This window comes from Anguilla anguilla, chromosome 13 (assembly GCF_013347855.1).
Source record: "Anguilla anguilla isolate fAngAng1 chromosome 13, fAngAng1.pri, whole genome shotgun sequence".
Lineage (NCBI taxonomy): Eukaryota > Metazoa > Chordata > Actinopteri > Anguilliformes > Anguillidae > Anguilla > Anguilla anguilla.
The window spans coordinates 24035754-24048335 of NC_049213.1; the positions used below are offsets into that span (position 1 = coordinate 24035754).

Here is a 12582-nt window from a genome sequence, read left to right on the forward strand (position 1 = left end):
TTATACTCTCAGATCCTTGATGACTTGAGGCCTGTCTGGTTACTTGTTCAGGCATTTTGCAGCTGCAGCTGGTCCACTGCTGAGGCAGAATCATTTGTTGTATTTGGAATGGCTGACAACATTACTGGATGGTGTCCTTTAGCTGCAAAATGACACTGGGGGAACTCTGGTCCAGATTATGGATGGCCTTGACCACAGAATTCTTGCTAGTTCATTTTCTCACTGAAAGTAGCTTTTGCTCATTCTTATTCAGTGAAGACACATGCAATTCACTTCTCTGGTTGCTAAGGCCAGAACAATTCAGGCCTGGGCCAAATGTGTATTTAAATCAGTTAAAGATGTCCATACAATTGACACATTTTCAAATGGCGAAAATTGTGACATGAAAGGTCAGGTGTAACCCCAGCCCTGGGCCTCATTCATAGAATGTTTATATTTAATTTTAAAATGCGATCTTAAGCTCAAATCTAAAAATGTGAGAATTAATTATTTATATAATACTAATTTACATGAATATTTGTACATCTGACATAACATTTTATCTATATATCACAAATCACAATTGGATGCACATGAACAATTTTAATTACTCTACCCTGTGAATGCATTCAATTAGTATTATATGACTATTACGTTGCCTTTTCTGATAAAAATTGTTTTTGTTAAACAAGTACAAGGCAAAAGCTACAATTGAGAATGACAGGCAAACAAAGGAAAAAAGTATCATACATGCAGCTGACTATTGATGAAGGATAGTTTGTATGCATGGCCTGGTACTGTGTGAAAGCACACTTTCATGTCAAATTAAAGAAAATCACACTAATTTCATTGTACATACAGCTTACACTCAAATGTATGTATCCAAATGTTTTAAAATGAGACCCCTGGTGTTAACAGGTTAGCATACTCATTGCAAAGAGTTATGGGGAAACACCGTATGAGACAAGCCATGATGCGATTATCTGCCCAGCATGCCTGTTCACTACAGGGATATTTGGTTTCATTTGTGCATAAAATTCCTCTCTAGAGCTCCCTCCTCTGGACACGGTCTTAGCATTTTATAAGCTAACAGTTCCTGGGTAATGCACATTTGCACATCGCCAGCACTGGCTAATACTGGGATAAATACTTTCAGGGAATTTTTCATTAAAAATGCTATACACAAAGTAACAACAGTGTAACCAGACAACTACATTCTTCAGAAACTGTCATTTATTCAGTATAAACACAGAAATAATTTAAAGAATTTACTCAGAATACAGATGAAATAAAATATGATTAATAAAAGTGACTGGGTAATAAAGAAGCTTATCAATAATTCATACTTATATGTATCCTATTCGTATTTTTAAACACACAAACAAATAGTCATCAGTCCTGTTCCTACTTTTGAGAGAATAAGCATTAAAGGCACTCAATTAAAACAAAGAGAATATATGTCACCCTCTCTATCATTATATTAAATACATTTTCAAGTCATTAGAAGTATCGTAATCACAACCATCCTAAATATGTATATAGTATTAAAATTACAAATATTTTGCTTTTTGATTTGTATTTTAATGAACAGGTACCATACAAAATAGAATCTAAGAAAATAGAAATAGATTTACAGTAATATAATTCCTGATATCTGCCTTCATATGCTAATGCAATAGGAGACCACACTAAAATGTTTTAACAAGAAAATGATTAAAATCCATAAAGGCAACTTTTTTACTTAGCAAGGAAAGAAGAAAATGACATAAACACTAAAACAATCTACTCCAACTGCCTTTAAAGTTCTGAAATGCAGAGTAAATTGTTCCAAACATGTTGTAAAAAAGAACTTTAAACTTGACATGTTGAAATTCTTTTCCTCATACAACTATTTTTGCACATACTATTTCATGTTAAACTTAATGAGACAGTTTTCCAAGAATTCATAGTTTGCCATTTTAATTCCTACATGGCTTTGAGGTATGCTCTTAGGCAGTTAATTACTGAGAAATACCAATTCTGCACCTGATCACTGTCCATGCCAATTTATAGGAAGAATTTCAAGTTTGATATTAAGATGAATTACACGGCCTAGTCTACTGCACTAGGAAAGTGATTCCTCTACCTGACAACTAGCCTTGGTATTGATTAATTTCAGACGGATCCTTCATTGCACAGGACTGTAATAATACTCATAATGGTTTCCTTCATTCCCAAACTCACATTTCTGTTATAATAGCAGTTGACGAATAGTTGTATCCACCCCTCCCAGAAGTTATACACCATCTCCCTCTAGATCACACAGCTGTCAACACACTATGCTATTTTTAGTCATCCAGCCACATAGTGAAAAATTAGAAAATATGACATCATTTCTTGGCAACAGAAGCAGAAGTAAATTGACTTGCCGCAGAGTGCATATCTGTGGCAAGCAGGTCCTCTCGGACAATAAAATGGCCCACCAGACGGTGTCCACAAAGAACCCTTCTACACTGTGGGGAATCCTCTCATCTCTGTGACGGTTAAATCAAATTTAGCCATGTGGTGTATATGCCTCAGAATTGAGCAATAAAACAAATCATCACTGAACTAACATGTATTAAGACATTTCCTTTTTCCATTTGAATATTTCACTACTGTAACTGTTGCTGAAGACACTGAGCAGACTGGATTACTGCACACTAGAAAGGAAAATGATAATTCATACAAAATGTATTTTAAGGGTGCAAATTAAACTGTTCTGATTGTTTTCATAAAAGAGCAAAAGCCAAGATAAGTCAATGACAAAAAAGTCTGGGCTAATGCCATTGAACCATTATTTAACACTTAAGATAAAATTCTAATGAAGGTACATAAAATATTTTTGCTATTAAATTCAGTTTCAGTTGCATTACATTTTTAAATCTTATTTTCTTAAAGATATTGTTGACTTAAATTATAGTGTAATAAATACACACATAGAAATCAATCAGAAGTTGGACAGTACCATAGTAACCGCATGTTCTTTCGCAGAACAAGCATAAATCATAATTTAAATCATACCGATGTTGATGTTCCTGGTGCTCTGATTTAATCAGATACAAATACCCCCCCCCCCCCTCCCCCCACCACCACCACCACCACCACCACATGGATGATGCCTGATTTGCATTGTTTCTCTTTCTATTGAACACTGTTAAGAAAAACAAAAAGCTCAGCATAAATGTGACATTTTCTGGTCGAACAGTGGAATTACAACATGGCTAGTGATTATCCTCCATGTTTGCTGTGTGTGATCATCTCTAGGCGGTAATAATTAACTTGTTTGTACATAAATATTCCGCCGATTGCTACAGTTCCTCTGCCCTGTGCAACTGTTCTTTAAATTTGCATGTGCTTCATGGCAGACTTTTACTGGCCATTTACAGGCAACTTCCTCACATTGGTTTCATTTCAGCTGAGCTGAGCTACTGCTACACTGAAGTGCTGAAACTGGTCCCAGTAAAATAATATTAGGCGTGAGTTGATGTATTGCACAGGTTAACTTGTTCTGCCAGCTCAGGAACACACATTAACTCTGAGAATGACATCAATATCCACAGCTCTACAGTATTACTATGGATTAGGTTAGGTGTCAACATCCACATCCCCAACCCTCTGCGGCTACGTCCTTGCTGTTGAGTTTGAAGCTGTCCGTAACGTTTTCATTGAACATGGGCCCACCATGCCTAAGGATGAGTTCGGCAGCCATTTTGTTGAAGGCCTCATCCACGTTGCTGGAGCTCTTTGCTGACGTTTCTATAGCATGGATGAACTCCAGTTGGTTAGCCATTGTCTGTGCATCTTCAAAGGGGACTTCACGCATCTCTTCCAAGTCCGATTTATTACCTTGACAGAGGTAAACAAGTTAGCAATGGACAGATGGAGATTGAACACATGGAACTCAATGTATATAGTATTAAATTACAAATCCTTTAAGGGGAAACAAGATGAAGATGATCAACATGTTATTCACAAGAGACTGGTCTCTTTATGGTTTGCGTACATTGTTCAGTCACTGCGCCTCAGCAACCTCAGTTTCTTAACCAGGAAATAATTGTCAACCCTAGTGAAGTTGAAATACACTACACCAGCCCAACAAGAAGAGACTCACCAATTAGAAGAGGAACAATGTTGGAGCCTCCATATTTCTTGACATCTTCCATCCACTTCGGCACAGACATGAAGGAGGCCTTCTTAGTGATGTCATAGGTGATGATGGCACCATTTGTGCTACGGTAGTAACTCTGCGTGATGGTGCGGAAACGCTCCTGTCCAGCTGTGTCCCAGATCTGCAGCTGAGGGACAACATGGACAACATACAGTACCCTACTGGCCACACTTTCTACAGACCTCCTTTTGAGGATGCATGCATACACATATCACAGTACACTCAGGGATCAGAGGTCAGGAGTCAGGCTTGGGTCTACTAATCACATTCAAGGCAACTCTGAGCCACCCGCCCATTACCCGGGTCATCCAAGAAGAGTGCACAATAATCCAAATGTGCCAGAGTGCTAACTCAACACAAAAGCTCAGTGGGGATTTAACACAGTTGCATATCCATGGCACGAATGCTGCCTGGAGACCTACAAACACTTACATAGAGAACCTGGTGAACCCTGTTCACAAACAGTCCACACTTCATGTGTCAGTCTGGTCATTTTGAAATAATGCTGCCTAAGTGTTTTTATAGCATTTAATCCAGGCCTATAGGAATAACAACAAGTAGCTTTTTAATAACAATTAAAACACAGTGCAGGTATTTTGTAAGTATTTTGTATAATGAATAAGCTATGACATTCTGCCAGTTAGCTAAATTAAAACAAGACACGGGCTAAAGGTGGAAGCTGCCTTTCCAATTCCATTTATCATTAAAATAAGCTTTATGGGTGAGGGAGGCCTATGATTTACAAAATGATCACTGTCTCCTCCTCTCTTCCTGTCCTTCTCTCCCACACGTACACACGTACAACGCTTTGCCAAGCAGGATGTTGTGGTCTATAAATGTTAATTTGCAGTGTATAGAACAAAACTATAAAACTGAAAGACTGTTTTTAAATATTACACAAATGCTAAATTGGAATTACATTTTGAATGTACTACACATTCTGGGTCATATTGGCCTTTTCAGTAATCTTGACTTGATTGCTCTGTTGCACAATTCCTCCTGCAATGTTGGCAGGTACGGTCATTCAGATTGCGCATGAACCAAAGCAAAGGTACTAGGGTCAGATAATTCCCAGCCGCCCCATGTGCGTAGACACTAATCATTCTACATAGAGATGAGAAATAAAACCTCTTTGATAAAGGAATATATCTAAGTGAAAGTAACAAATGCTACATAAAGGACAAAAATAAAAGCAAAAATAGGCCTATGTTGGCTAACTAAAGTAATTAAGTAATTGCATTGGTCTTGTTTGAAACTGTTCGTCAGAATTATTTACGATAAGAAAGGCAAGAACGTTGTTGTCATTATTGTATAGCCTATGGATAACAAATATAATCAGAAATGTTTTTATAACCAGAAACGAATCGTGTCATATCACAACATTATAGTGTATACCAGTTCTTAAACTAGACAAAACACAATATGCATAGGAAAAATAGCAAACCTACCTTGACTCTCTTTCCTTGAATATCCATAGTCTTCATTGTAAAGTCCACCCCAATTGTATTTCCTTGTCTCTCGATAAATACGCCAGTTTTGAAACGTTGAACCACACAAGTTTTGCCCACCCCGACATCTCCAACTAAAACTATTTTAAAGACAAAATCGTAGGTATCATCGGTCTCAATTGATGACATATCTGTAGCGGCTGTTTAGATGGTAGCTACCTAAGCTAAGCTGCCAGAGATATGTATTGCATATGCCGTTACTTAACAACAAGCTAGTTAACCAGAAGTTGATTTCTGTTTATAAAGATGAAACTGACGTGGATATCCCCACACCGGCGGAATTGCCAACGCGGAAGGGACGTGAACAGATACGGCCCTTGTAGGTATCCTAGCGCCATGCCTGATTCGATTAACAAGGAAAAGATAGAGCATTTTCACATTGGTGTCCTACGCCGTAGGCAGAAAGAGACATCACTCTACAGCTTGAAGAGTCCTAAGCAAGACAATGTTACAGTTAACTACGTGTCCTGTTACATAAAGGTATTTTACATCCTCAAACACGTATACCAGGGCACTGTGTAGCCTACAATTTAAGTAAACTTTAAAGAATATAGCCAGCGCCAAATTCAAAATAGCATAAATGTTATGTATCCTTTATTATTATTATTATTATTATTATTATTATTATTATTATTATTGTTATTATTATGTCGTTGTTGTTCTTGTTGTTAAATAGGTCACAACCCTTATTTCGGAATTTTTTTTACAACTGCTTAGTTACAGTCTATGGTTACAGTATTTACTCCATGCAGAAGGTTTTTTTAACAGAATAATATACAAACATTGAAGTAAACAATAACAGCACATACGCATCACATTTAAGGGACATAAATACATATGAAGAACATAAAATGAAAATATTAAAAGACAATTACATAAAAATAAGAAACAAGAATACACATATACACAAATATAAACATTTTCAGTTTCAGGGGAAAAAGTTCCATAATGTTTCAAAAGCGTATTATTTTTCGTTGTTGATTAATAAACTGAGTGATTTAAGGAGAAGATTTAGTTCGAGGAGAAAGGTGAGATCTTAGGTAGTGATTTAGAACATTTTTGTTTGTGAATAAAAAACTTTGCATATAAAATAATGAAATTAATCAAATATTCAAGAGCACCATCATCTGGATTATCATAGTAACAGATAATATCCCTAAGATTAAAAGAGTAAACAGAATTAGCAGCTTCAAAAAAGTGAGTCTCTAGATCTGTCCAAATTTTTGGGATATTTCACAATCAAAAAATAGGTGAGAAATTGTTTCTCCATGCAGAAGGTGGCGATATATGAGAGCAGGCATACGTCACTTCCTTGTCGTCAGAACAACCATGCCCCCTTTTGGGTGAAAACAAGCGCTGTAAAAGTGCCGGTGCCAGATTGGAAAAACTAGTGGCACCAGGCCTATTAAAAGCTGCTGCGTCGTATTTTTCACGTTAAACAATAATAAATAAAAAAAAAACAGTTTACGATGTTCTTTACTTCCCCAAAGAGCGAAGAACAGTAAAAGAAGAGATCTGCGGCTTCAGGCCATCCGCAGAGAGGATGAACATGGTAAACTGCAGGACCCAGCCAGTCAATACGTGTACGTCTGTGGCAAATACTTTATCACTGGTTAGTTAATGATGTTAAAGTCAACAGTTATAATGTTAAAAGTCAAAGTAGTGAATTTTGATGCTGAATTGAAAGGGCAGTACATAGAACATACTTAAAAGTCAAGGAAAGCCCAATTTAATGTTAGCCTGTAACAAAAGGGTTAAGTTAGCTAACAGCTAGCTCGCTAGCACTGGCTGCAGCAAGCTGGCTTTCCCCCTGGTTTGTTGAAACATAGGTACCAAGTAAAACAGCTTCACCTGCCTGTTCCCTGAAGTGATTTTATGCCATGATTATCGTCATAATAATCCAAAAGAAGGGAACAAGGGCACCTACAGAAGCTTCTCCCACTGAAACTTCTCTCACTGAGCCCACTGAAGTTTGTGCACTGAGCAACAGGCCAGTTTGACACAGGGAGCAGGTTCCAATTGCCATAGAGGTAGCCAATCTCAGGAGAGAGAGGGAGAGAGATGAGGCCAGAACAGCAGCCATACCACTACGCACTCTGCTTCTGCCGATTGGCTGAAGCTAAGCAAGTGTGGGCTTGGTTAGTACTTGAATGGGAAACCACCAGGGAATACTGAGTTGCTACTGGAAGTGGTGTTGGTGGTCCAGCAGGGGGCAATCTTCCCTCTGGTCAAATAAACCCCAATGCCCCAGTGCAGTGACGGGGACACTGTGCTGTAGGAGATGCCGTCTTTCGGATGAGACATTAAACTGAGGTCCTGACTCATTGTGGTCATTGAAGATCCAGTGACACTTATCTCAAAGAGTAGGGGGTTCCCCGGTGTCCTGGCTAAAATCCCAGATCTGGCTCTCACAAAAACTTGCCACCTAATCATCCCCTGATTTAATTTGCTAAAAAATGTTATCTCCCACCAGTGGAGCTGTTCAGTGGCCAACAATAGAGGATTGTGGTTGTACTGGGCAGCTCCCAGGTGTGAATGTGTATGAGTGTGAAGCAGGGTGTGAACCTACCCTGGGTAAATAAAGGTTAAATAAAAAATGTAAAAAAGAGAACAAAATGCAGCACTGCAGAACTGGTCTAAGGAGCGATTGTCTGTGAATGCTGTTCGAGGCAACAACAGTGCATGCAGGGCCATGATTGGGCTCAGCTGGGCAGTGTTTGACTGTCTTCATCGTTACCTTGTTCAGTTCATCAAGTGACCACCCAAGGTTTTTCGATTGTCTACCGAGGACCAGCTTTTCCTCTGTTTGCTCAAGCTACACGTTGGCTGAATCTTCTGTATGCAAAGATCACCTTCCTCATTCACTGCCCTGACAAGGAGTGCATCACACAAACCATACCACCAGTAATGAAGGCCAAATATCCTCGCCTCACATCAATTATTGATTGCTTTGAAATCAGAATTGAACATCCAAAGGCCCTTAAAGCCAGGCAAAGACATCAAAAAATATGTGATTTATGATTAATTGGGCAGGTAGCTTTTGAACGCTAACCATGTTTTGTTTTTTGTTTTTTGATTTTTTTCCCACAGGGCAAAATCTTACTCCAGTTATAAGAAGTGGACTACAGTCAAATATTTTATTGCGTGTAGTCCTGCAGACAGCATCACCTTCTTGTCCAAAGGCTGGGGTGGAAGAGCATCTGATGTTAAGATAGTGAGGGAATCTGGCTTCATTTCACCACTGTACCACCATCCTGAGGACCAGGTAATGTAGCGCCCAACATACAGTGCACATATACTATACTGTAACAGTTCATCACATACATTTTTATTTTTTATTTTTTTGGTACTCATTATGGACGGTGTTGTAAATTAGTGTTTCACCACAAACATTAAAAGCAATAGGCCTACATCTAACGCATTACTTGTTTCAGATTTTGGCTGATCGGGGTTTTGCCCTTAAAGACGACTTTGCCTTGCTTGGTGCCAGTCTCCAAAACCCCAGCCTTCACTCACGGCAGGAAACAACTCCCAGGCAAAGACGTTGAAGAGTCCAGAATGAAATCAAAGTTCGGATTCATATTGGCAAGTATATTTATTTGCCGCAGACTGGCAAACTATTTGATATATCAATTTGATGGCACATAAAATGATTAACAATTTCATTGAAACTCCTACATTAAATTAATATTCAACAACACAGCACAAAGTATGACTGTAGCCATTTGTATAACAGTGCTATAACAAATACTGAGAACAACTTGGGTAGAATGATGTGAAGTTTTATGCTTAAAAAGATTCTAAAAAGACTTATTGGTATTTTACAGAACACGTGATTGGCGTCCTGAAGCGCAGATTCCAGAGGGCCACTTCCTGCTTTGTGAAGTCCCTGCTGGATGAGATAGAGAACAGGGGTGTAGCTACCATTGACAAGATAGTACATGTGTGTGCTGCCTTGGTCAACATGTCAGGTAGCATTGTGTTCAATAAAAACATACAGGGGGATGTGTAGGTAAGTAAAATCAGTTCATCAGTCCCGCTGTCTTTTCTGTTTGAGTCACTGTAACAGTTCTGGCCATGGCAGCTCAAATGAAAAACTGCCTACAACTTACAGTAAATGTGACCTAAGCACCACACACATTACTCACGAATAGGAGCGGCCCAGAGTAAATCACATCATAGTCAGTCTTGTGACAACTATTTGCTCCCTCATCTTCCAAAATCTACCTTACTGCAATGCTCTCCACCCTGCACTGACTGTGGACTCCACCTTAGTCTCCTGTGAATGTAAATAAATAATTTGTGATGAATGCTGTTGTCTTGAACCTCATACTTAAAAGAAATTATTACATAAATAATAAATGATATGTGTAAATGTTAATTATTTCTGTATTTTTCATATGACTGTAATGCAGTGTTTTAAATTTAGTGTATTTTACCTGAACCTCCTGTCCTGTGTCTGGGACAGCACTGTCTGTGGACTCCACCTCAATCTCCTGAAATTACAACTAACCATTTGTGATTAATTGTTGGGTTTCACTATATTCGTATGGCATATATTACATGACAGACAATGTATTTGCAGTCTCTGAACAAAGTATGTTGTACCTGAAGCTCCAGCTCTGTTTCTGGGACTGAGGTTCCCACCAGCGTAGATGTGCCTGGCCCAGAAATGGCTGATGGTATCCACTGCCTTACAGATGAAATCTTCATCTCGTTGGACACAGAAGATGACCGTTTGCCTTGGGGTCCAGGTGATGAAGTCTGCATAGCCTGTTTTTCATACATACATCTGCAGCTGCACCTGTAAAATAAAAAAGTACAGCATAGCCTCCTCCCACTACCACCCCACAATCACCAAAACTGCCACACAAACAGAAAATGAAATGAAATTGCTTGTGAAGTATTATTTATTGTATTACCTGGGTGTAGTAGCTGTGGTTGGTCCTCAGCGACAACAAAGTGTCCAGATGTCCATGTCTGTGGGCCAGTGATCAGGTGAAACATCACTGGCCCACTTCAAGGGACACTTTGCCTCAACCACTCATTTCCCACAGCAATCACAGGTTATGTATGCATCACAGCTTACAACAATGTAGGACTTGTCTTTGCACACTCGGAAGCCTGCCCTTAGAATATTGAGGCTCTTGTGGGCTGTATATACCTCATTTGATATGGTGATTGAAGTTTGTGCTGTGCATGTGGTCGTTAGGCCTAGGGCATACTTATAAGTTTTGATGGCCTCCTTTTCATGATCCCTACCCCAAACAATGTCTGGAGTTGTCAGCCGGTTTTGCAGAGACATTTTCTGCACAATCTCTCTCAGCAGTGCTTTTGATGCCTTCTCAAGAGACGTGTGTAGTACCCTGTGTGCGGATGTGCCCGTCACCCTCCCAATTCTTTGCTGGTGCCAAGATGAACATTCTGCCTGGTCTTTGGTTTCTTCTTCTATTGCCTATACTTGGTCATCAGAAAACCCTAAGAGATTTTCAAACCATGGCTTTGGCCTGAAAGAGTCTGCATATCCCTTAAAAGTGCTGAGACCAACGGGCAGTTCTCCAGTGGCAGACAACATTTCAAGGAACTGTTGATGTTCTTCTTTTGCTTCGGAACTGCCCTCCACTTTTTTCCGACTCCCCTCTTTCTTTTTGCTTTGTCTGTGTAGAACTTAATGTCCTTCACCATGTCTGCCTCAACCTTTTTGGTACAGACTTTGTTCCAGGCACAGGCGATGATGGTTGCTGTCATACTTGTGTAGCCAAGGCGGACAGATGCCTCTGACTTAAAAAGGAGTGCCCCAACATGGTAACAACTTTCTCCCAGTCTAGAATAAAATAGAATACAATTACTTACTTTTTTACCAAATAGGAAGAGCATTTCTTCTCTTCTGAACGACTTTGATATGTGGCATTGTGATTAATACTGTTAATGTTATGCGGTCAGCTTACCCTGCCATGCAATCACAGTGAGCCGCTTTAATCTCTCCAGTCCTCTTAGCAGCAACCCAAGTGTTGTGGGATTTATTGGTTACCCTCCACGATGGCTTGACCTGGGTCTTGAAAACGGTAATGTCAGCAGAGGGTTTATGGTGCAGTACCACCACATCCACCCAGCCACTGGTGAAGAACTTATGTGCTTCCAGGGATTTGTAGTTCTTCATTTGACTTGCCGTGCAAATCCCTAGTTTTCTTAAGATAGGGGGATAATGAATTAATCTGTTCAATGGGCATAGATGATGCATTTACCAATGTGATGAACTGTTAATCAGTATATAACCTGCATAGAATATATAGTATATGTATATATATATGAAGAGTTTAGTTCCAAAAAACAAATGTTTTGCTAAATTCTCACATTTGCGTTTTCTTTGTGGAAATGACTGTGTGTGTGCGTGCGTGCATGTGTAGGCCCACTGTATGTGACAGAGGTGAGGATGGAATTGTTACTGTCTACATTATAGCCTACCTTATAGTTGAAGGGTGCTAGTTAGCTTGCTAAACCCCTGTTACGCATGTTAATGTTAGCGATGTAATTAGTTTACAGTAACCTCACATTGGACAGACTACCAAAACAGCAAAATTAAGTGTCTTAATGACAGAAAAAGTGACAGATGTCAGAAATACATTACCTGGAGATTCAATAAGGTAGTTTTATATGTCAGGATATGACACCTCCGGCCATTAGGTGGGGTCGTTCGTCGACTTTGATGGAGCCAGACTGAAAGGACACTCATCAACCCGTTTCTTAAATTTTTTCTATATAACGACGCCGTAATTGTTTGCCTGACTGGCCATAGGATTTGGGCTCCTAATGGCTAAATAGCAACATGGTATTCTTATTTTATGCTATTAAATTGACAAAGACCTCGGAATTTGAATTTACCGCCAGTCAAATTAGAGGGGCTGC

At 39.2% G+C, this 12582-nt stretch overlaps 1 protein-coding gene and 2 long non-coding RNA genes across 4 annotated transcripts; 1 reads left to right on the forward strand and 2 right to left on the reverse strand.

Moving 5' to 3' along the window:
- Positions 1-3080: 3080 nt before the first annotated feature.
- rab43 (RAB43, member RAS oncogene family) lies at positions 3081-5980 on the reverse strand. Its single transcript, XM_035388895.1, has 3 exons — positions 5617-5980; positions 4112-4295; positions 3081-3846 (listed from the first exon to the last, which is right to left on the reverse strand). The coding sequence occupies exons 1-3, from the start codon at positions 5803-5805 to the stop codon at positions 3593-3595; spliced, it is 627 nt and encodes a 208-aa protein (XP_035244786.1). The 5' UTR covers positions 5806-5980; the 3' UTR covers positions 3081-3592.
- Positions 5981-6669: 689 nt separating this feature from the next.
- Positions 6670-9255, forward strand: LOC118211569. Its single transcript, XR_004762026.1, has 3 exons — positions 6670-7259; positions 8767-8941; positions 9111-9255. It is a non-coding gene; the product is annotated as an uncharacterized LOC118211569 (long non-coding RNA).
- A 286-nt stretch (positions 9256-9541) lies between these two features.
- Positions 9542-12389, reverse strand: LOC118211570. 2 transcript variants are annotated; one of them, XR_004762027.1, is made up of 6 exons: positions 12305-12389; positions 11625-11864; positions 10599-11500; positions 10285-10480; positions 10116-10184; positions 9542-9565 (listed from the first exon to the last, which is right to left on the reverse strand). It is a non-coding gene; the product is annotated as an uncharacterized LOC118211570 (long non-coding RNA). The 2 variants fall into 2 exon arrangements; XR_004762028.1 differs by having other exon boundaries at positions 11625-11856; positions 12305-12353.
- Positions 12390-12582: the final 193 nt, after the last annotated feature.